This window comes from Argiope bruennichi, chromosome X1, assembly GCF_947563725.1.
Source record: "Argiope bruennichi chromosome X1, qqArgBrue1.1, whole genome shotgun sequence".
Classification (NCBI taxonomy): domain Eukaryota; kingdom Metazoa; phylum Arthropoda; class Arachnida; order Araneae; family Araneidae; genus Argiope; species Argiope bruennichi.
Window position 1 is genome coordinate 28,469,770 of NC_079162.1, and position 25,236 is coordinate 28,495,005.

Here is a 25,236-nt window from a genome sequence, read left to right on the forward strand (position 1 = left end):
TTCTGCTAGTGCTTCCTTTCCAGACGGAAAGAAATTTCATCATCTCATAATCGAATGAAAAATGTCGCAGCTCCCAAAGAGGAAAATAAAGAAGGCAATGAAGCAATTGCAATTAATAAAAATAAATTAAAATTAAAATGCTATGCATCAATTGTTGATGAGATGTACGAAGGTATGATATCGAAGTATCGGATTGAAGATGGTACTTTGAAAGCATTTATATGTACTAATTAGGCAATGAAAGGTTTCACAACTTCTAATTTAGATTCTACTTTAGTTATTACATTCTTTGGTGATTGGTTAATATTATTTGCTTTCTTTTCTTGTTCTATTTATTCTAAAAAATATTCTGAATTGAGTTTTTGATTACCATAAAGCTAGAACAGAAGTATTCATATGAAAAGGTTGCTGTTATAAGTCTTTACAATGCTTTTCGTTCTTTACAGAAACACCTCGTGAAAGCTTAGCAATGACTCGACAAAAAGTAGATAGCGTCAACCTCGCAAGCAACTTAACCGCCGTCCATCTGACTATCATCATGTTAGCTACCGTCCTCTGCTCAACAACTGCCTTTTTGATCATATTTCACTTCTGCCGTCAATCCAGAATGAAAGCTGCCATGGAAAGCTCTCCTAATCTGGCTTGCTCAGAACTTCTGACGTCCACTTCAGAACTCTCCGTGAAAAGTCCGTCCGCCAGCCCTGAAGATTACCTTTATAAGAGTTTTATTTTCCGTTCCACTTCATCACTCCAACAACCAAAGCTCAAATGGGATCTTCCACCGAAAGTTGAACCCGCAAGTACTGCATCGCCAATAAGACGTCGTAGTCGGCCAGCTATTAAAAATGGGCAGAGAGAAAGTGCAACCCCATTAACTGCTTCTTTATCGGAGTTGTCTACTGGTTCTGATGATGGTTTTGAATATGATTACTATGACTATGGTTGTCACCAGGAGCCTGGGTCCTTTTTTTGTCCCGATCCTGTTCTGCTGGGTTGGCCTCCTTTTATTCCTTTACCTCCTCAAGGCATGGAAGAATTCGGTGATTATCCTCTGCAGCATTTCACACCTTCTCCAGATCCTACCTAAGCCTTGAAAGCGTTATGCGCAGATAATTGTACCTCGTTTACGGCTTTGCAGCTGAAGTTGATTACGATTATGATAGATGTTTTTAACATGAGTATCATTATCGCAATTATAACGTGGCATGCAAATTTTCTTTCTACCAAGCCATTTAAAAACAGTGAAATAATTGAAGGTCATCCATTGTAGCATTTTATATTTAGACTGGATTCTTTATAAAATATTATGCCAGCATCGTCGAAACTGAACTTGAGGCGTAAAAATCCCTCTAACTAAACTATTTTAAATCGTTTCTGTGTGTTTTAATAAGAATTAAGGCTTTTAAACAGAGCACTTTCCTTAGATTTCCTTTAATCGAACCCTTTTGGGTAATGAGAGAAGTGACAGTTTTATCCTAGTCATATACAGAATATAGCAGCACCACATATCATTTATTGGAATCAGATGTTCGTATAAAAATTAATTGCACAACCTCATTTGAATTTTGCTTCCATTTGCAATTTACATCTCATTATCAAAGAAATTCATCAATTTTTGAACAATATAACAATAAAATCAAGCTTCGGAATATTGCCTTAATCTCATAAACACCTATCACGTTTCAAGATTTTCTATTTTCTGTATAATATTATTTTCTTGCAGATATAATTCTGAAGCATTTTTATCAACAAAAATTGTAAAATTACGAATTAGTCTGTCTGAATATGGTTAGAAGCGACAAAAATTAAAAAATCACTTTAAAAAAAGTGAAATACGAAGCTTGTTTTGGATTAAAAAGAAAATAATTTGTTGTTGATTTAAATATTCAAACACTTTGATATTTGCTGAAAGAAAATTGTAGCTTTCCTCTAGTAATATAGTTCTTTCCTTTTTCACACATCTGATAAGCACTAAAAAGGGTTTCATTATTATTCTGTTTATACTCTGTAACATACAGAGCAAATCTTCAAATCTAAAACGGTAGTCATTGTTAACTTACATCATTGTGTTCTTTGCATTAAATATGTGATATTGTTTTTATTTTTCAGCACTTTCTTCATATTATTTAAGCATTAGAAATTCTTTTAAGCTAATATTTTGTGCAATTTTACTGAAGTTGAGTTTTTAGTATTTGTATCGTATTTAATAAAAAGTTTTTGTAACAGTAGTCTGGAAATCCTTTGATTATTTGTATCCAGGAATTTGATAAGAACGATTTTCATGTACATTTTTTTGTGTCGAAATGCATTTTTAATATAATTTAGAATTTAAAAGTATATAATTGTCATTAGCCTAAAGCCTAACTTAATTATCATTAGCCTAATAAACTAACATTAGCTTAACTATCATTAAATTAACTATGAAAGTTTTTAAATTTCTAACAATATTTTATTTGACGTGGATTCGGAACAATTATAATATCCGTAATTGCAAAAACGTAAATGGCAACATTTATGTTGTCCTGTAATTTCTATGAATGCACAAAGTAATTCGATGAAACAATGTACAAATTCTCAAAGAATGACGGAAATATCTTTTTTCATGCTGAATTAAATTTAAATGTATAAAATAGTGTTAACATCGTCAGAATATATTTATAACTGAAGTTAATTTGGTTTTCAAACATAAAAAAAAAGTAACAAGAGTTTTAAAGAAAAATGATTCATGAGAGGACTGTTCAAGATCCGGCATCTTCAGCCTACTTCGGAAACACACGGTTTTATCAGCTCAAACAAAGGTACTTTGACAGGAAAAACATGAACATACACTTTTACATCACTCATCCTACGAATTTGTAATATTGCTTCCCTGTGTAGTTACTTTCATAGTAAGTTTTCCAGATATTTTAATGGATATTGATTGCAAATGACGACGTGACGAATTTAGCAGCAAAAATGAAGGTTCTCGAAAGTACAGGAATTAAGACGATACTTCTATTAGGATTGCAGATCCGACGATTGTTCTAGAAGATTCTTTGCTCAGTAAGAGAACCTATATAAAGAATGAGGTGAAAGCGAATGAGGTCAGTCGAGCGAATTCTCTCTTTAGAGTGTGGATTTTGGAGCGAGCTCTCATTTGTTTTATTCCGATGTCTTTGCTGTGTTGCTATTTAATTAGCGATTTACTGTCTGCTAGTGTATTGCGAATTTCCACAAGTACTATTTTTGTGGACGTTTCGGCTGTGTTGTATTCTGTGTTTGCTTGTCGAATGAAGCAACATTAGGCAGAAGTACAAAGTACTATAAGTCCGAACAGAAATATTTCGATTCAAACGGCAATTTGAATTTCAGTTTACCTGTCCGATTCCGTTCGAAAAACGTAGCTTCCGTGAAAGCACATCATATGATATATCATAGGGCTGTCTGTTACATGAATGCGAGCTCTATTTATCAGCGGATTCTTGAAAAATTATCTATATATATATGCGATTTTAATATAATAATATACATTTTTATATATATATATATACATATATATATTAATGAAAAATTCTAATTTCAAAGTATAAAATCATGTGAACATTGCCTAAATACATCTACGAGCTGAAATAACCGATTTTCACAGACAAAAGGGATAAAAGAAAAAATTCATTCTCCCGTCCTATTCCACTGCAGGCCAATAGCTTCTCAGACTGCACTAAGTACCCAATGGATCAATTCAATTTCTCGAAGGAAACTTAAAGTAGTACTCTTCTTTGTGCAAACTTTTAAACTGAGTATAAATCTATATGAATTTTTCCAGAATACATTTACGAAAAGAATTTAGTTTTGAATAAAAAGAGGAGTAAAAAAAAAAAAAAAAAAAATTTCAAGAGAAAAAAACAAAACAAAAAATATTAGGAAAAATGTATTCCAACCAACGAACTGAGAATTCTCTGAGTTTGGCTTGAGATATCTCGATTGATACCACATTTTGATATTAGCCTTTTCCATTTGCCATTACTATTTCGTTTAAAAAGAGTAGATTCTCTAAAATCACACTGCCTTTAATTTTCTTTGTATGGCACGAATGGAATTTCCATTTCTTGGAGAAATCTAATCCATTGAGGTTATACGGAAGTTCGGAGAAGGTGCTACTCAGGTGTCGGCATCGTCCTGATCGGGGTTCAAAATTACAAGGTCCGTCCCAAAATAGCGCTAGTATTGATTTTAAATGGTGCGTTAATATAAGTAAACAAAACTAAACTTCGGGGAATTCTTGAAGCATTATTGATGCAAATACTTACTTTGAATCTTGAAAATCCTCTGAACATTTTCAGAATATATTCATGAACTGAAAAAATTAAGTTAAAAAAATGTAAGAAGCTTTTTAAAAGTAAAAGAAACAGCGTTATGAGAACACTGTATTCGGAGCAATGAGGTCAGTTTTGAACAACTGGATATTTATTAGGGTTTTTTTTATGAATTTATTGGTATGAAAAAAATAATCAAATAATTTAGTTCAAAATGCATCTATTAATTGAAATAAATTTGGTTTTCATAAGTAATAAATAAATTAAAATCGCTTTGAAATTTTATAAATTAAAGAATAAAAATTCTATGAGAGCACAAAACTCGAACCTGAGACTAAGCCAGAAGTACGAGGTACTCTCAGTTAGGCTAAAGGTACTCCGATTCCACATGGAGTATTTATAGCAAATCCTGTTCAAAAATTCAAAATATATATAGTATGTGCCGCATAATTCTGAAAAGCGTAGTATTTAAACGCTAACAAAATGGTGGGTCTTTTGATGTCTATTTTCAAAATTTGAGTCATATCCGGCGGCTTCTATTCTCAGTAGATTTCTTTGTGGGTGGACATGCTTTTTTCTTACATTTCAGCATTATTATAACGTTTAACCTTTTATCTTTTTTATTTAAATACTGTGAAATTTTTTAAATGTTTGACAGAATTTGTCGAACCTTTTAAATTATAGTTGCAATGGCGGATTTAAACGAAAAAAATGTTCCGCAAACATTTGCTCTTTTTTTTTTTTGTTTTGTTTCAGATAATTTTATAACAGTTTCCGGCAGTGAGCGTAAAGTCAGGTTCTACTAAAAGCGCACCTTATTTATTACTCTGCGTAAATAATTTGGATCATGACCATGTTTCGAATCAAAACTTTGTACCATGAAATGGTCGATACATAACCAGAATGCGTCTTTTCAAAACCGAAGGCTGCCTAATGAATTATTGGAGTAAAAGAAAAGAAACGAATTTCAAGCATTGAAGCACTTCAATATCTATTAATTTTATTGACCACACTCTGTTGAGACCTTTTTGAGTCTCTTTCCTTTGTCAACCATTCCATGTTGCGGGAACTCTCCATCTTATTGTACTTCGTCTTTTCACTGGAACTTTAGAACCTCAAATATGGATTGTTGCTGTTGTTGTTTCTGATGGCACTTGCCATTGGATAAGCCCGCTGTTTCGAAGTCAGGGATTTAAGCCGACAGAGAGCGTCTCTTTGTTTTTAGTAGCGCCAACTAGGGCCAAGAGTACGATTTTGCTACTCACGCATCACATTTGCTTGCACAGCCCCATTTTACAGGGGGGCACATTCACACATCTCACAGATAGAACAGATGAAGAACAACCATGCCCGAACTGGGATTCGAACTCAGGACATCCAGATCACGGGAAAAACGCGCTACCACTATGCCAGGACGCCGGCTTGAATATGGACTAAATCGCATCAGCGGAACTGCTTTGTAACTGTTAACTGACTGAAACTTCAATTTGTGTATGTGCACGTTCTTGTGTTTATTGATATAATTTTTTGCTCTCTTCATCTGGAAACAAGAGATAACAGCCATTGATGCTATAAATCCCAATTTCCTACCTCTTTCAAGTTCAAAGCAATGAAAAAAAGGCGAATGTGATGAAGAAGACGAAAATTAGAGTGGTGAGCAATTGGATTAAAACTATAAATCTACTATAAGTATTAATAAATATCAAATGCAAAATTATGTATCTTATAAATTGATTTGTGTAAATAATTAGAATGTTATGTAGACAAAAATTTACGTTTTATAAAATTTACTATGTTATATATCAGAAATTGGCAAGATGGCGCCGAAGATGAACGATGTAAATTTTGAGCAGGTGAAATTTTTTTTTATTGTAAATCTCAACAACATACATGATTTAAAAAATGTAGTAAATAAGGTAAAGAAATGGCTGAAAAGAAATGCTTTTGTGTTCATTTAATTGGCCTTCCTGAATCGGATATCTAGAATATCAGTGTATTTCAATACATCTGAAATATCACGAGAAGATTTTTTTTTTTTTTTTTTTTTTTGTGTTGTATATTTTCTATTTGGTCTTAGTAGAGATAAGTATGCAAAATTACTTTTTGCTGTTTTGAGAAGTTTAGACTTTCTGAAAATATTTTTATTATTGATGATTTTAATTTACCTCAAAATGATAATTTTAATGCTGACAATTGCCTGAACCTAATCGTGAGAAAATTATATGTTTTTATGCATCGTTATATTTTGAAACAATTTAACGACATTTTTAATAGCAATAACAAATATTTTGATACAATTTGATCAAATATTTGTTTTAGTGGCATTTCTGTCAATTAGACCTTTGTTTTCTGAGGACAATCTTCATCCTGCACAATCGGTTTCTATTTAGTACCTATCCGAGCTAATAAGCGAAATGTCAATGTTTATAAAAATGACTTTAAAAGAGCCGATTTTCAAGCATGAAATATTTGATAAGTGAAATTCACTTTTTTTTTTTTTTTTTGCATAATGTTAATTACATAAATATTGCTGTTATTAACTTTAACGTTCGCACCATGCTTTTATTCAAATTATACCTACAAAACAATTAATCATTTTTCTCTTACGCACTCAAATGAAACAAAAATAGTATTAAAAAGAAAATAATAGTTTTTAAATTAGCATTAAAATGCAGAGATTAGAACGCTGTTAAAGAATGTAGATCTTAAAAATCTATTGAACAACATTAACCCTTTTTACTCTGAAAAGTAATTCGAGGCATAATTATTCAACTAATACAGGGTCAAAAAATGAATATATAATTTCCTAGAAAGATTAATCTACATCTTCCTACCACTCTACAGTATTTTTAATAATCAAAATTGATAAAGAAATAAATGAAAGATCAAAAGAATGCACCGTCTTTTAAATGGTGCCTGAAAAGAGACATCCGAGTTCAAAGGGTTAAAAAATTGCACTGTGTATGTGCAGATTATCGAAAATGATTTTATCTCCGAAAGTAGAAAGTGTTTTATTTTTTTCAAAACATAATCCTTCGCCATATAAAATATTTTACAAATATATATGTTATAAAAATGATAATGATATCGTTAACACTTAGCGAACTATTTCCATTCTGTAGAAGCCTAGTGAAAAAAAAGATGAAATTAATGGGCAATTGCTTTGGCGATATGGTTAATATTGATGCTATTACTTGTGAAAAATGATTGTGGAGATTAAAGAGTTGAAATCGTCTTTGTTAAAGTTCATAATATATCTACTTTTGGCACTAAAGATTATGCTAAATTATTTATCATATTCTAATATTATTCAACCTTTGTTTTTTTAAAAAAAATTGCATTTCCTGATGTTACGAAGCAGACAAAAATGATTGCTTTTCATAAAAAGGGCAATGTAAATTGTAAAGTTTATCTACTCGTTGCAATTTAAGATACTTTCTTTAAAATATTTGAAATTATAAAATGTATAAAACTTTCCCACCAGGCCAAAATCTTAACTTCATCAATAAATATGGATTCATTCCAAAATGCTCAGAGATTACGAATTTACTTTGCCTAAAAAAACAACAAAATATTTACTCATTAGAAAATAGCTATCAAATTGATATTATTTGTACGGATTTTTTAAGGAGATTCAAATGATATTAGTAATCTCTTAAAAAAATTGAATAATATTGTTTTCCATATCAACCTTACTGACTGGAATTATTCATATTTAAATAAACGAAAGCTTTATTTTCCTTTTAATAATGTTGTTTCTCGTGAGTTTACAAATACTTCCACGAGGCTCTGATCTTGAATTCCTGTTTTTTATTTTGTTTATGAATAACTTTTAATATATTTTAAAATTCTCTGCATATAATTTGAATTTCTCGAAAACTAATACGATTAAGTCGATTTTTTTATATTTTTGAATTTTTAAAAATTTAAATAGAAATATAATAATCTTTTTAATTATTTTAGAACTTATTTGTTGTTTCATTTTTTTCAAAGTCAGTATTATTATTAATAATTGTGTGTCACTTAATAGTTATTAATGCTTTCCAAACATTATTTTTCTCATTTTCTGTTTTCAGGACTTAACCCCTTCGCATACAATAACATGTCTGACACAGGCATCGGATTCTAAATTTTTAGTTTTTCGCAATCATGCGACAGAATTAAATTTTTGAAAAAGCAAAAAAATCCCATAGAAACACTTCCATCTTAAATGCTTCTTATATAATTATAAGAATCAAAATAACAATGTCCAAAGTAGGTTATGTTATCTAATTAGGAAGTTGAATTCGTATGTTAAGAGTTTTATCGCATTAACTTCCAATTAGCACAATATATTTTATGTTATCTACACGCTGTTTTTCGATATTCTGAATGCTGGGAAATATCGTGAGGATATCGTAAAAATGTTGCTGACATTTTGGGCTTGTAGGGTTCTGAGGGGCTCATTTATTTACAGACGATTTGGAATTTCTTAGGCTTTTATGTATACCGTTCTTTTGTAAAATGATCGGGAAAAATTCTGAAAAGGATATTAAAAAAAGATTTATTTTATCTTATTGAGACCCAAAATGTTTCTTGAAAATTGTTTGGAATTTTCTTATTACTTGAAAATTGATTAAAAATTGACTATTTGCTTTAAATGGAGAGCAATGTTTGAAATTTGCTGTCGAAAATACTCTAACACATATTTCAGTTATTTCTTACTATGTTAAAATACATTTTGTATCATCCCTTAAAAATAATTTTTAGTTTATGAAAAAGAAATTGACTTTCTGCTGTTTAAAAAAAATATTTCGAATATATTGCAATTCTCCGAGAGATTATAAGATATTAAAATTCTTTGGTGCAACATATTTTCCTTTCTTAATTAAAATAAAGTTGTCGACGATCGAAAGATTTTTCTTATTATATTATTTCACATAAAAGAATCTTCTACTCAAAACATCTTATGCATATAAACGCTGCTTCGATATGTAATAACTTTGCCTTATTATAAATATTTCAAAGATTACTCAGAAATACAAAAGAATGGTTTTAATGAAAAAGCAGAGAAAATTAATTAAGTGCTTATTTCTTGATCAATTAGAAACTATATTGACTAAATTGAAGAGGTTATTTTATTTTTAATGTTGCTATTCATACTCAATGAAAATATTATAGATAAATTAAATCGTTTTATTTTTTCTCGGAGTTGCCAATCGCGATGTTTAATTAAATTTCACATCGTTCTTTATTATAATCCGAATTATTGGTTGTTTTTAAGGGAAAAATACCTTTTGGCGGATTTTAAAAATCTTTTTGTTTTGTAGTTTGTCAAGAAACTACGACATTATAAATAATTTGGCGCAGCAATTAAGATATTCATTTTAATTAAAAATAAAATCACTGACGATTAAAGGATTTTGTGTGACATGATGTTTTATATAAAAGTATTTTTTTTTGTTAAAAGTATTTGATTGCAAAAATGTTATTTATGTTGCGTTGCAATTCCGTTGAGTGGTATTAATTTCGTTCTGAAAAACTGTAGGTTCACCAGAGAGCATCCAAATAAAAAGAATAAAAATGATATTAAAAAACTTTAATTATGCATTTTTTTTTAAAAAACTACAACATTTTTATACAAAAATTTCTTTTGATTGGTTTTAACCAAACCAAGCTATGTAATTACGCTTAACTTTCTGTATACCCGAATTGCAGTTATTCATTTTCAATTTTATCAATTTCTCTCATACATTTAATGAAATTTTGGTTAGAAGGTGAATTTTCAAATAAATACGTACAAAGATCATAAGAATGAGCGTCCTTTTGTCATCAGGAGATATTTGTTATGAGAGGTCTAAGTTTTGATAAGGAACTGGAGACGACTTTTATTTGTAAAACTTTGCAAGTGCAAATGTGTTTCGAATGGACCTGTTAAACTACGATTCAAGGATCAGCGTTAGAAACACAAATTCTCAACTAAGCAAATAATTTCCTTCAATATATATTTTTGAAACGACACAATGATAATTTTCTTTATATTTTCTGTTTTAATTTTGAGCCATGTGTATGTACTCAAAGAGCCATATTTTACTATCCAACATGAATTGGCTAAAACTCATCTAAACAATAAAAAGCTTTAATCATCCCTAATAATGGGCTCAGAAATGCAGAGAAAAGTTATTTCATTAAGTGAGATTATAGAAAAATGAAGAATGTCAGTTTATGTTCATTTTACACAAATATCCCCACCTTACTTATATTCCTAACATTCCACACTGCTAGAAGTTAAAAACTCGCACTCGTGGGGTTACTGTAGCACAAAACTTTAACTATTAACTCATGGACCAAGGGTTATGATTACTCTTTGCTACACATGGATTTCTTAAACAATATACTACATCAAACAATCATTATATATATCTTGTTAATCGTATCAGCAAAATCAAAGGTTTTTAACATTTTCCACAGGGGCAAAGTGACAACCTCATCATCTTGCTATAAATTTTTTTTTCTGTTTTTGTCTTTAAGTTTATATAATTTTTGATTATTTTTGTACGATTTCCTTAAGATCCACGAATTGTTCCCTCACATGCATAAGGCATATAAACCTACATAAAATATTTTACAATCTCATAAACGAAACAGAACTGGAACAGAAAGAAATACACAATAAAGAGCAAGAATATTTAAAGTAAGAGAGACAATAACCTCGCGGTGCAAAAAAAAGTAATTGTTACAAGGAAACTGAATTTTGATTCATATAAAAACGCTTAAAAGTTCAAGCTTTTGAAAAAAATATAGTACCCCATGTGTAATAATATCTATGTTGATCCTCCCTTAGAAGACTGGATAAGTGTTTCAAATACCACACAGGGTGGCTCATGGAAGTTCACTAAATAAAAAAAAAAAAAAAAAAAAAAAAAAATTCAGCAATGAAAAATACTGATTTCGAGTTATGACCTAAAATTTTCATAATAGCTTTTAATTAATGTTTTGATAAATAACTCTTTCATTAAATGTTATTTCTAGAATAGTAATAATGTTTTGCACCATCTATAGCAAGCGTGATTTGTAGCGCCATCTGTAGAAAATTTGTGAAATTAATGTCGCAATTAATGAATGCCTGTTTTATGCATTCAGTCTAAAACTACCTCTGAACATTCGGGTGCATGAATGGACAAATAAAAAAAAGATTAGGGTTGCAGAAGTTCATTTTAATTTAAAGCAATATAAAGTCCTGATTACTGATTAATTAAGGTCATATTTCGTATTTTATGAGAATAAAATTAATCCAACTTTAATCAAAATTGTCACTCCCATGTCACTCCACCCATGCTCAAAGCCTCCTTGTACACAGATAAAATGTTTGATTTATTTTATTTTTAAAAATGCCAAAACAATTTTGATGATACTAAAATAAAAATTTATTCAATTAGGTTGAATGCAGTAAATGATCTTTCTAATAATGCTAACAATGCCCCTTAAAAACTTATATTAAAAATGTTCAATTATTAACGTTGCCAACTTTCCCTTCTGTTAAAAATCACTCAAAGTGATAGGGAAATAATAAAATAAATAATTTAATAAGAAGTTTTGAAATAAATAGTTTAATCAAGCACTTTCATGATACAACAAAGCTCTTATGTATAAAAACCATCGAGAAAATGAACAGTTCCTAAATATAAATGAGTGTAATAGTTCTTTACAGAGAAATAAATAATTGTTATGTAAAAATATAAAATATTTCACAGTTCTTTTTGCGTAATGTCTTTAGGCCGAAGAAAATTCTCCTTCGATCACTTCGCCACTCATGAGTCGAATAGTCCTAAAAAGGAAATGAATGTTACTTTGAATTATATATTCCTCAGAAATACAAGCATTGTGATAACATCAAATATTAATTTTGTTATATTTAACGAAAATTAAATCTTGAATAATGATACCAAATTGTCTTTTTGTTGTAGCTGTTTTACATGCTTTTATTTCAAGTAAAAATTATTTCACCCATCACTCTCTCTCTTCTATCTTTAAATAAAAAATATGCATGCGTTAGCTCAAAGGCCGTGCCATTAGCTTTTTTTTTAAGTCATTAAAGAACACCAAGCAAAATAAGTCTATATCATATCATTGGGATCTTGTACATAAAGTTGGAATTCCTATTGTCTTTCTGTTGAAAATATAAATATTGTTGTATATATAAATATTGATTATTTCCACCAAATAAAATACTAGGATGAATATCAGTATCAGATCTTCTTTTTATCCTTTTTTTTTAAAGTATCCTAAATTTAAGATTTGGCCAAATTATTACCTAGGTGAAAACGCATTACTATGTATCTATTGGTTATTACATGAAAACTTAAGGACTTTAAATGCCTTAAATTTTAAACCTGAAATAGAATTTTCAGTGAGTTTAGTCTTTAGATATCTAATTCCTTTTCTTCATTCATTCCTTTCAAATCATTTGGTTTAAAAGTAACAAAAATGAGGTCACGCTTGTCGACGGCATAAAGAAATGGTTATTTCCAAATATGGAATTGAATCATTTATATTACTAAGGTTCAAATTTCAACAGTATCTAAGAGATGCGAGATGCGTTAGGTGGGGTGAGAACGTAATAACAAGTTTTGTGCAAGTTATGCGAGCTCTAAAAGTTAATAGTGAAAACCAGCAACTCATCTATGACACTAATTGGTGGTAACCCAAAAACTTCTAGCCTTCCTTGTTAACCAGTTGAGTGCACCACTTTAAAAAAAAAATCCGTGTTGGTAGTATCTCACGTCATTTTATGGTTTTTCTATATGCTTTTCTTTTATTCATGACATGGGCTAACTTTAACATGGGATAGGAGACAAGAATTGAAATCTCAGAAAATTTATTTTTAAAAAATTGAAACTTATTTCTTTCAGAATTGTAAGATCAAGGAAAAATTGTTCGAGTAAAATTTTTTGAAGGCGCAGATTTTTTTTTTTTTTTTACTCTTATTCTTTCTCGATCATACAACATCTGCACTGTACATGATTGAAACTTTTATTTCCCGAAGGCAATCGTACAGCTTAGAAAAATCTGCTTTAAATTTCAGAGGCGATAATGAATAGACGCGAATTGTTTATAACGCGTTTTGAAACATCCTGTAATATCCAGGAATTGCAATATAGGCCTTTCTTTACTTTAACTACTATAATCTAAATGTAATATTTTTTATTTAAAATATGTTCTTGAGTGATAAAAAGTTATTAAAATACATATTGAAGAAAATCTTACTATAAGCATAATTTAATCACATGGAAGATTTGGAAGGAAGATCCTTTTTTTAATAAAATAACAAATAAATAATAGTAATAAAATTGAGAATAAACAAATTCTGAGCTCACTTAAATGCAAAAACCTCCTTGAATGAGTAAAATTGCTATTATGATAATAATCAAGAAGCTGCGACAGTATGCAAAGGAATACCTCTAAAGTTGCTGAATCATTCTTATTTCTCAGTTATGATTTAGATGCCTAACTTACTTCAATGCATACCTTACAAGGAGTAATTTCTAAAAAATTATCACTATCTGTATTAAAATAATTCATAAAATAATGCTGAAGGCAAGTTTTCATCCATGCTCTAAATTTAACGTAAATGACACTAATCTCTGAGAAAGTCTGACAAAAAAAACCCCAGTCAAAGTTGATTATCTCATGGTTCATAAAGTCGATAAAAATTTAGCTTTTAAATTATCAGTTTTTTTAGGAGATAGTTTCGTTGAGATAGAAGAGAAAATAATTGAGTAAAACTGCTTTCTAATGACAAGATTTATGAGGCAAAAGGCTATTGCAATTAAGAATGAAATATGGCAATTTCCGATATTTACCTCCCATTAAAATCGGGTAATGGTTCTCCGCAGAATGACAAAACTGTGCTTTCGGGGAAAAACTGTATTTGCCTTGAGTTTGGAGTTTCCAGTTCATCAATAATCACAATTTTTGGTTTTTTCAAGAGACACCGAGCGATAGAGAAAAGATGTTTTTCTTCGGCACTTGAAAGAAATGCGTTAAAAAACATGAGAAATATGTTAGTAACACTTCACAAAGAACGTTCTTTATTACAGTTGAGAAACAAAATAAAAATAAGCAAAAACAAAGCAGTGTGTCTACCATTTAAACAATGGAAAAAAATGATTAATCTTTTAGTAAATTGGCTTACTCAGATTTAAATGCACTGTCATTTATTATCTTTTTTTCTTTTGACAAGTGTCACGATAAAATGCTTTTTTTTTATTTGCGTGAGTTTGTTTTCATAAGCTTTGATTTCATTTTATAATCTCATCTTTAAGGAGATGGCTTTTTATTTTGAGTTTTTAAATCATATTATATAAGTAGAATAAATTTTTTTATAGCTGATAAACAAAAGCCTTTTATAGAATTAATAATGCCATACATTTTCCAACGGAATAAAAATTTTAAATAATTTAAATGTGAGTATTCTGAAAAAGAGAAGTTTGTTGGAATTCCTGAGTGGAGGTTTTAACTAATAATTTAGTATTTTTCTGAAAAAGGAATATCGTAACAAAATGTAGTATCCAAATTTTAAAAAGTTAACGATAATTAATGCCTAACATTTTAAGACATTTAATAGAGTTTATAACTGAACAGCTTCTTCTCAGTGATATTTTTGAAATTAATTTGACATTCTAATAATGTTTAAAAGTGAATAAGAATTCTTAGTAAATTTCTTTTTTTAGTAGAATTTTTTTAAAGTAAAGTAACCGGAGAATTTTGTAGAAAAAGAATACATTTAAAAGACAAAGTAGATGTTTTTACGGGACGATGTTTGCTGTAAAATATACACACTTCTACATTCGATCCATTTTTACCAAAATATTAATTTTAAAATTTTCTAAATCAAATTTTATATATTTTTTTCTGCAAAATCTATTTTTTTCTGGATATTATATCGAAGAAGTTATGAGAATTAACTTTAATGGGAGCTATAAGTATTTATATTTGCAATTTTTTAGCTTTTGTAATACTACAAAACGTTTAAGTAATAATTCTTTGAAACTTTCTGCGGTTGATTTTAGAAGGTTAAAAAAAAACCTGATTATTATATCATAGTTATATTATTGCTTCATACTGATGAATATAAGCTTTTAAACTTTAATGTAATTTTCGAAAGACGTTGTACATGTTGCTTTTCACCTTCTGTAAAAACTCTCCCTCTTCATGAGAACTTTAAGCCACAGAAGTCTTCATTAATGATTTGCGACGTATTTCAAAATTTTGTGTTTATTATATCGTACAATACTGAGATGAATGAATTTTATACTAACTAAATGCTACGTTTTACCATATTAAGATTTATTTACAATGGAATCTCTTTAATTAGTGTCATGTTAATTCTCATAAATGTATGTCAGCATCAAAAGTTATCAATAAATAGTTTATGGATGAATATATTTGGTAAATAAGTAAAGCAAAATAATTTCAAGAAAACTATTTAGCTGTAAGAATGTTTAGAAAAAAGAAACTGAGAAATTTTATTTTATTTACTTTTAATGAAGTCTAACAAAACTAATAATAATAAAAATTAGTATTGCATTTAGAAAAACAAACACATACCTCAGGTAATCTCCAATCACACAGTCCAAGTTAGAAATACTAGATTTCAAATTTGCCAATTCTAGAGCTCTCCACAGCTCATCATCCTTGTATTTTTGCTTAGGATCAAGATTCTGTCTAACAGTTCCACTAAAAACTAGAGATTCCTAAAAATAATTTACTTTTATATTATTGGCTTCATAATATTCATATTATTTATTTTATAAAATGTTATCAGATTGTAGAGTGTCCATGATTTATTGATGGAAATGAGTCCATTATTAAAAGAATCAGCTTGTAAACCACTATAGAAAAAGGGAAGCATTATTCAACTACTTTCATTTTTAATTAGGGAAATAAAATAAATGCCAAGAGTTCACATATGTCTATCGCAAAACTGCTTCAAAATCCACCAACAAGAAATGCATTGGATTTAGCCATGGGCAGTTTAGAGGTTAAAACCAGGTCCCCCCCTCCCCAAATCTTTGCATGTATATTACTCTACATCCTAAGTGATTAAATCAATCTTGTTATGATTTTTACAGCTCTGGGGGCTTTATTTCTCTCAGTGGAGTGGATGAACGTGCCCTGGAGCTCATAATATCATTTCAAAATAACGATTTTCAATTCCATTTTAACAGCAAACAATGCTCTTGCTGAGTTTATTTACTCTCTCCTTCTATTTGATATTACAAACATTCTGCACATTGTTTCATTGCATGCTTTCAATGCACATGTCAAAATTAAGCAATAAATTCATTACCTGTGGTATGATGGCAAGACTTGAACGTAGATCTTTGAGGCCAAGATTGCTGATATTGATGTTGTCAATGATAATTTGTCCTTTCAATGGTTCAATCAATCGGAACAGAGTGTATAACAGCGTAGAGGTTCCGGATTCTTCCTTTCCAACTATAGCTACCTAAGAAAGAATAATACGCATTTATTTTCTTTGATTGAGCAGCTTTTAGATTTAATTCTAATCCACTCAATTTTATATTTTAATTCTTTAAAGTTTGCTTGGAGTTTCAGCACATAAAAACTATGATTAATACCTCAAAAATGTTTAGAATAGAAAAGATAACTGTAAAGAATCACTTTTTAAGTTTGTTTAGAGTAATTCAATGCGTGCAAAATTGGCGGAGGATTTCACAGCTAAAATCCAATTCTGAGCCTGTTTGTTCTAATATATCACGATTCATGCTATTGACTGCATAATGATTCTTTCTAGCAATTTTGTTAAATCATTTGGCAAAGGAGGAGCAAACATGCAATAGCTGACGGAATCTCAAAATAATAAGTTATACGTTTAAGCAAGTGTGTTTGGATTTTATCTCTAAATGCCATTTATGTTAAACATTATGAGCTTTTTTGTGTTTATCGAGCTCTAAAGGGCCTTCAACATAGGAAATTCTTTTAATATTGAAACGATTGCTCAACTAATTAAAATGAAACTTCTTGCTGTCTTCATTATAGTTATTTAATATACCCTTCCAAAATTCTTTAAGGAATTTGAAAATATGTGGTGCAGTTCTATATAAGTGAATGCAAATGGTACCGAAAAATATTTTTGAAAGCATTTATAAATACATTTTCCAAAACATTTAAGCGATGTATTATTCCTATGCTCTATTAATAACCATACATAAATATAAAATCTCTTAGATAAAATATCCTGCTTTTATAAAATAAAATCCAAGTATAAACTGAGAAATATTTGATTTACTTTACATTTTAGTTTTGTTTTAAATATTATTTCTTTAAATATAATTTAACAGATATAACTTTTACTTGCTTAGAAATAAAATGCGAGATACATTACGAAATGCAATTAAATTACATACTTTCAAAATAATTCATTTGAGTAATATAAATCAATATCGTTGTGCAGTAATGGGTTTAAAAGCTATTTCAAGTGTATTACATTTTGTTCATAAAGTTATATTTTTACTGCATTTAATGATGCAATGAAAGTTTTGATCGCTTCATTTTGTGCTCTTGAATTAAAGTATTGATCGTGATCTGTAGAATTCATTAACATTTTTATTTCCAGGCCAGTGAATTTTCCATGGTTTTAGTTCTTTCATCGCTAATGGGTGAAGAAGATCTTTTATTCGGAATTTAACTCAACAAAGCATACTTGTGCTAAACTCTAAAAACAAACTATAATTAAGTTCAAGTGAAATTTTCAGTTTGTTAAACTAAAAACAAGAAAAAAAAACTTTTAACTAAAACTTGAAAGTTCAAGCAAAATTTTCAGTTTGTAAAGATAAACAGGAAAAGGATGTTCTTTGATTGCTTTTACTTCGTAAAAGAGGGAGAGGAACAAGAATGAGAGCTATAATACCACTCAGTTCTGCAAACATGCAGAAACAAGCTACTCCTGTGCCTTATTTTTAATTCTTTAGTGGATTATTTTTTGAAAAATAATTTTTGAACAAATAACTGAATAATTAGGAATAAAATAGACAAAAAGTCAAACAATATTAAATATAAAAGTTCACTCTTGTTTAGTGTAGATTAATTAGACTAAACTAAATTAAAAAATAATATAAAATAATAAAGAAATATTAGGCATATGAGTAAGGGTTATTTTTGGCTCGATTCATTGGTTCTGCGTGCTTATTTGCAGGGCTGAGAGATGTTATGGTTTTCATGCTAGTTTCTTTGCCTTTTTGTGAAAGAAATGCAACCAAAGAAAATCTTTAGTTTCCTTTTTAATTGAAACTGAAAATATTACTTGAATTTTAAACTTTCGATAAAAAGTATATTATTTTTAATAAATTGGAAATTTTACTGGAATCCAATTATATTTTGTTTTCGAAGTCGATTGAATTACCATCGAGTCTTCATGAGGACTGTTTTGAGACGAATCTCATAATTTTAAATCATTATCGTGCAGTCGCATGCTCCTGATAAATTTAAAAGGAAATAATAACACATTTTATGCAGTGTGAAGTAATTTAGTTTTATTTATTAATGTATTTAAAAATACAAAAATCGGCAATAAACCGACATCAAACAGTAAAATTAAATCGTAGAAATAGCATTATTATCCCTTTCAAGAGCATAGTAAAATAATAATAATTTACCATCAAGGCGAGTGAAATTTTCCAGAAAGATTTTTTCCATTAAAAAGAGGTACATTTTTACGTCGCAGGACTTATAGATTTGAATTTCAAGATTTTTCGATTCTGCTCAAACTTTAACATTCGAGGTTATCTCCTCCCAACAATATCTGACTAGTTTCAATATTTGAAGGAAAAAAAAAATGTGAAAATTATAGATTGAACACGATTGCTTCCCTCTCTCTAAAATGCCTTATGAAATATTCAACTAAATTTCCTGTACTTAAATACAGAAGAAAGAAATTTTAAAGGGCGAAAATTTCATTGAACTCAGATATTTGTAAATAAAACATTTAAAATTCAAACCACTAGAAATATTCACCCCCTAGTTATTAAACATAATTATTTAAAAAAAAAAAGGGGGGGGGGAGGTTTCGAAACAATCCAGTCATTTAATGGATCAGACTTTAATAAAAAAATTCTTAAATCACAAATTCAATAAAATGAAATTGATTGGAATTGATACGATAAGTAAACCAGTTGCATAATCTGCTAAATGTTTATATAGAGACAAAAAATTATTCATCTTTACGATAAGTATTCACGAAGAGTATTTTCAAATTTCATTTTTCAAATAGAATTGAAATGATATTACCTTTTCTCCTGGCTCTATAGACAATGTAATATCATGTAGCACAGGATGCAACCCTTCTCCATAAGCCGTAGTGAGATTCTGAATTGATATTTGGCCTGGATCGGGCCAAGCTGAGAGCGGCCGGTTGGCTGGATCTTCCCATTCGGACTAAAAATATGCACATGAATAATAATAATTACAATAGCAAAAGAATAAGCAAAGTAACTTTCAATTATTAGAGTAATTAATTAACTTTCAATTACTATTGTTAATCAGTGGCAATTATGAGAAATTATTACATCAAATGAGTGTTTAAGGCCATAAAAAAATAAATGAATGTTCTAGAATCTGTAACAAGGATTACAGTGAGAATTAAACAGGTAAAATCTAATTTTTTATATGCGAAGCATTTTATTATAAATATATTATTGATATGTCACATAAAGTAACGTTGCATGATTAAATAATTATTAACGAAGTGCTTACATTTTTGTAAATATTAAACAAATTTTAATGACAAGAAATAATTCACTTGATCAAACAGTTATGGGTGGTAAGAAAAATAAACTCTGACAAATTTTCCCTTCAATTTTTTTAAAATTTTAAACGTGCCATCACCTTTTTTATACAGAAATTTAATGTAAGTTGCCTTTTAAATGCAAGTTTTGTTTCCTTGTTGATTTCTGGAATTTTTTGGGGAAAAAATGTGAGAATGTATCATAAGGAAACAAACGTTGCTAGAAAAAAAAAAGGAAAACAATTATAAATATAAAGGAATAGGAACAATTAATGCGTAAAATAAAAAATCCCTCCAAAACCAATAGACGGCCGTGCAAATCGTTGAAAAAATACACTGTGCAAATTTATACCAAAGTTTTAGAGAACAGAGAGACTAAGTCGCCTGACAGAAATGATATTTGTACTACTAGTGATAAAAGTAAATCAATTTACAAGTGCTGTAAAAAAGTCGCAAAACATTTGGAATCTCAATTTCAGACATTTCTTATTTATTGTTTCAGACATAATATTTGTTTGTCAACAAACAGTTTTGCAGTTTAAACTTCGTAAATTATCAATATTTTCGTGAAGTTATCTTATTACGAGATTAGATAGTGCTGTAGCAATCGATGACAGATGAAATATTAAAAAAGCATAAATCACTTGATAGATGTTAAATGTTAATTTTTAAATATGTAAAAAACAGTTGATTAAAAATAATTAACGGTTGAAAATTCTGTAGAAATAACTGTTTGAAGAAATTGGAAATAAATCTGTTATTTTGTTTATTTTTTTAAAACGTTTTCACAATGCTGCCTGTTTTTACGATGACGCATTTTATTACGTTTCTAGATGCTTTGGCTTTTATTCTGACTATTAATGATATAAATAAATTATGCAACTTAATATATCCATTTCTTTTTATTTATATATTTATGTATGTCATTATTCATATAAATGAAAGACTGATATGCTATGAAAGACTAATTGACTATAATGCTCTTGATATCAAAGTGAAGTGGCGGAAATTATATTCCATTGTACACCTGTCCATTCTGTCTAATTCCTAGAAGCAACTGCTATGATGGGATTAGAATTTACAGAATTGCTTGTTTTATCATGGCAGCATACAATGAAAGATTTAAAAAAAATTCGATTATTTCATGGATTAAACTGAAAAAAAAAACTTAATTTAATATCATAGCATTAACATGTCAATTTTCGAAAAATGGCTTTCTTTTATAAATCGAAATAAAGAAAATGTCGTTATTTTATCGCATTACATACACACTCGCACTAAACGTGAGTTGCATTTAATTGCGTCCGTAGAAAATTGTTTGTTGTCACAGACTTATGGACTTGTATAATCAGTTAAAAGCTAAACGGAATGGTTAAATCTCTTGAGATCATGCTAAAATTCAAAAAATAATCTCTGTTGAGAACACACCCGTATAAAGGAAATCGTGAGAATAAGCAAAACTTAGTAATTATCCTAAAGCAAATGACTGTTTATCTCAGATTATTTAAGAGATTAAAGATCGTTTACTACAGAAACAGATTGATTCACATGTCTCGAATCGGCACAGTTTATGTAAGAAAACCCATGGAAGATTTTTTTTTGTTTGTTAATCACGGGGATAAACATTTTGTTTAGTTTTATGGATGGAACTTTGAAAAGCAAAACATATTAAGGTGCAGAATAAAATTTGGTAAATAAAAACAGATATCCTAGAATAAGGCAACTTTTTCCATGTGATAGATGTTTGTAGGGAAGTATTCCTTTGTTTTGAATTCATTTAAAATAAAAAGAAAAAAAAATATTATACAGTTAAGTTGTAAAAGCCCTTAATTGAGATATTGTTTCTAGTTTCCATCATAAATAAGATTAAAATATTATGGTCCCTGAAGACTTGAAGTCATTATACATTGCATAAAAGACAGAGGCTTAAGTCGACGTTAGGCAGAATAAAAAGTGTATCTAATCATTGTGTTAAATCCAATGAGTATAAAAAAATTATCTGAAGCAGACATTTTAAATTCATGTTTTTTTTCTTTTTTTCATCCGGGTTCATATTGATGAAAGGTCGGCGCAATTGGAGCCGGCATTCTAAGAATTGGCGGATGTGTTAGTTTCCATTCCCGATGAAAAGTTATATTTTCAGTGAAAAGGATTATAGCATTGGAAGAGCTCCAATGGGGTTTATTTTTGCAGGAAGCGCATGAATGAACTTTGTAATAAATAGTGGTTGGTATTTCAAGTCTTCATGCGTTGCCTGTCAGCCAAGTAACAATTTCTCGTCAGGTTATTTTGCCTCAGATTTTAAAAAGAAACCTCTCTTAAAATATCTTAGTTCAATAAATTATGATCTATTTTTCCTCCAGAAAGATCAATTACATGTATGATAACAATTGAGAAATTTTTCTTTCACTAGAAACATATATTGTAAAAATGCATGGAAAATAACATCAAAAATGGGGGGGGGAGGGAACTAAATATCGCATTGTGCGTAATTTTACAAATCTGTGTAGCAAAATTAATAACATTTTAGGAATTATAGCAAATACTTCAAAATTTAAATAACAGAATATATAGTAAAATGAAGTAGAAAAACTTAATATTTGCACTGATTGGTGCCTTAACTCAAGAATGATTTATTTGAACAATTAATTTTGCTTAAAAATTATAATTATTTAAATTATCAATTGTTGTTATTTATACTTTTCGCAATAAATTCACCGAAACATATTCTGTATGCAGATTTAAAACAATCAAACGTAGAATTCTCTATATATGCTGAGTGATATTTTTTACAGCTACAAACAATACAAATTTATTCAAAATATTCACAGCAAGTAACATTTGTTTGAGTGAAGAATTCATCCTTTAAAAGTTTTATTTACAGAATTCAATTCATTCAAAACCATATTTAGCAAAAGATAAGACATATTCACTAAATGAAAAACAGGAAAAATTACGCGATATTCAAAAGTGCGAAAAAAAATCTAAAAACTTTTTAAGTCGGATAATTGATAACATAGATACTTCACCTGCTATTGAAATATGAAACCAAAATCCTTAGAAAATTTACTTCTTAGAAAAATTCTCAGTAGTTATAATTAGAAAAATTCTAAGATTTATAATTTTTTTAGTTTTTTAAAAATGTTTAAGACAAGGTTAAACTTTACTGAAAATAAACTTTATAATATAATTAAAAATTCTGAAAGGTATTTCATTACCTCTTGCTTCAGCTGCGAAAATGATTTAATTCTTTCAAAGGCTATCAAATCATTGCTAAGCATCGAATTCATATACACTAAGGTCGTCAGAGCTTCGGCTATCTGCAAAATAAATGAAATAAGACAATTCCAATCAATTCGAATTTGAAAATTTATGTTAACCAGCATACATTTCATTAAAAATCTGGAGAGCATACCTGCATCGAATACACTATGACTAAGCCGATGAATCCATCCCCTTTATCTCTATCATAAAGAGCCATAACAGTTGTCGCAAGCACCAGGAAAGATGTTATGATATCTATACTGCAACTAAGCCACCTATAGACGAAATATGGATTGTTGTAGTAATTATTATTATTTTTTTGCATATTTACCCAGTAACAGGCAAAATTTCAATAAAAGGGTCAATCTGTCCCTCATAAAAATTAAAACATTAAGTTAGTATTAAAGAACCGTCAGGTTTTAACCCAAAAAATATTCTGACTGTGAAAATAAACAATACCTCATAAGAAATGGAAAGATTTAATTAACAAACTATATCGCTGCGAATCTTAAATTGCAATTGCAGTTTTAGTATCATCTTTGAAAAGAGATATTTAGAGATATTCTTAAAGGATATTATATAATTGTGATTTTAGCGACACACTTAGTGACCATTTGGCGACAAAAATGAAGACTTTGGAAAATATAAGAATTATGGCGATATCTCTCTATTAAGAGCCGAAATCCGGGAATCCTTCTAGAAAAATCCATACCCTTTGGGGAGGTTAAAAAAAGGCTAAGTGTCACACGAGGCCTCAAATTATTCTCTCTTTGGAATTTGATCTCTTAGTGAGCTCTCTAATAGCACTATGAACGCTATTGCCGTGTTTTGCTTGCATATGTTGTGAATTCCTGCGAGTGCTGTTCTTTGTGTATGCCTCCATTATTTTGTTCGTGCACGTGTTTCGTGTTTTCTGACGAAATAAAGCGTCGCTTACCGTTATTGAACATATTTCACTTCCTTCATCATAAACTGAGCGAACTATTTCCGTAACAATATGATTTACGCAGCACACATTTCTACAGTTCTCCCAGAAATGCTGGGAAGATCTCTTTGTCTTTATTTATAAAAACATTGGCTCTTTAAGTATGCTTAATGTAACCTCAACAGAATCGACTTCAGGCGTTACCTACATCGGTCAAATACAGCATCTCTTTCCTTAACACGAGAATGCTTTTGTGGCTCACGTGGACATATGAATATCTGCATAGTCTTTTCACAATTAGCATTGAAGACTATAATTTTTATTTTACTTATATTATTTCAAAACTCAGATGAACCCCCCCCCCAACGTATTTTCCGACACCCTTAAATATATGGTTATAAATAAAAAGAATTTAAGGTGATATAAATATAATGTTAGTAAATTGATATTTTTAAAAAGAGAAAAGTGCACAGAAAATCTCTTTCAATTGATTAAAAAGTAACAGCAGTACGTTAGGATTTATCGGAAAGTTTTTTTTTTAACAACCGATTTATAACAAGTCATTTTTACTCTCTCGTAAGCAAATTATTCTTGTGGCAGCACTATAATCATCAAAATATTCGAGCCTGAGATTTTAATGAATTTCCAAGTTTTAAACCTTTTTGAATTAAAAAAATATCATTTTTGAACTTATCCCTATATTGCTGTTTATCTGTATGTAAATACAATAACTGAAAAATGTACAAGCTGAATGGATGGAATTCTGTATGCGGTCTTTTCCCCAAAATTGCAGAATTTTCAAATTCGGAATGAAATTCGTCTGCGGGACATTCATTTGTGTGTCCCTACGAGCGCATGTGAAAACTGTCAAAAATGAAACGAGTTAGACATGAAATATATGTTTTTTCTTCATTAGAATTATCGATCTGTATTGTAATATGAAACAAATTCGTTTATAGGTGGGATGT

General features: G+C 29.3%; 2 protein-coding genes across 4 annotated transcripts in view; one reads left to right on the forward strand and one right to left on the reverse strand.

Moving 5' to 3' along the window:
* The window catches only part of LOC129958644 (thrombospondin type-1 domain-containing protein 1-like), a 37,844-nt gene extending 35,670 nt beyond the window's left edge, over positions 1 to 2,174 (forward strand). For both annotated transcript variants that reach the window (XM_056071246.1, XM_056071247.1), the window contains exon 9: positions 447 to 2,174. In XM_056071246.1, the coding sequence (XP_055927221.1) occupies positions 447 to 1,087 (641 nt within the window). In that variant the 3' untranslated portion in view covers positions 1,088 to 2,174. The remainder of the gene's footprint in view (positions 1 to 446) is intronic.
* A 9,720-nt stretch (positions 2,175 to 11,894) lies between these two features.
* Positions 11,895 to 25,236, reverse strand: part of LOC129958864 (multidrug resistance-associated protein 1-like) — a 58,340-nt gene continuing 44,998 nt past the window's right edge. For both annotated transcript variants that reach the window (XM_056071586.1, XM_056071585.1), the window contains 7 exons: positions 23,495 to 23,618; positions 23,298 to 23,399; positions 19,584 to 19,730; positions 16,624 to 16,782; positions 15,882 to 16,027; positions 14,135 to 14,299; positions 11,895 to 12,099 (listed from right to left, as the gene is read on the reverse strand). In XM_056071586.1, the coding sequence (XP_055927561.1) occupies positions 12,045 to 12,099; positions 14,135 to 14,299; positions 15,882 to 16,027; positions 16,624 to 16,782; positions 19,584 to 19,730; positions 23,298 to 23,399; positions 23,495 to 23,618 (898 nt within the window). In that variant the 3' untranslated portion in view covers positions 11,895 to 12,044. The remainder of the gene's footprint in view (positions 12,100 to 14,134; positions 14,300 to 15,881; positions 16,028 to 16,623; positions 16,783 to 19,583; positions 19,731 to 23,297; positions 23,400 to 23,494; positions 23,619 to 25,236) is intronic.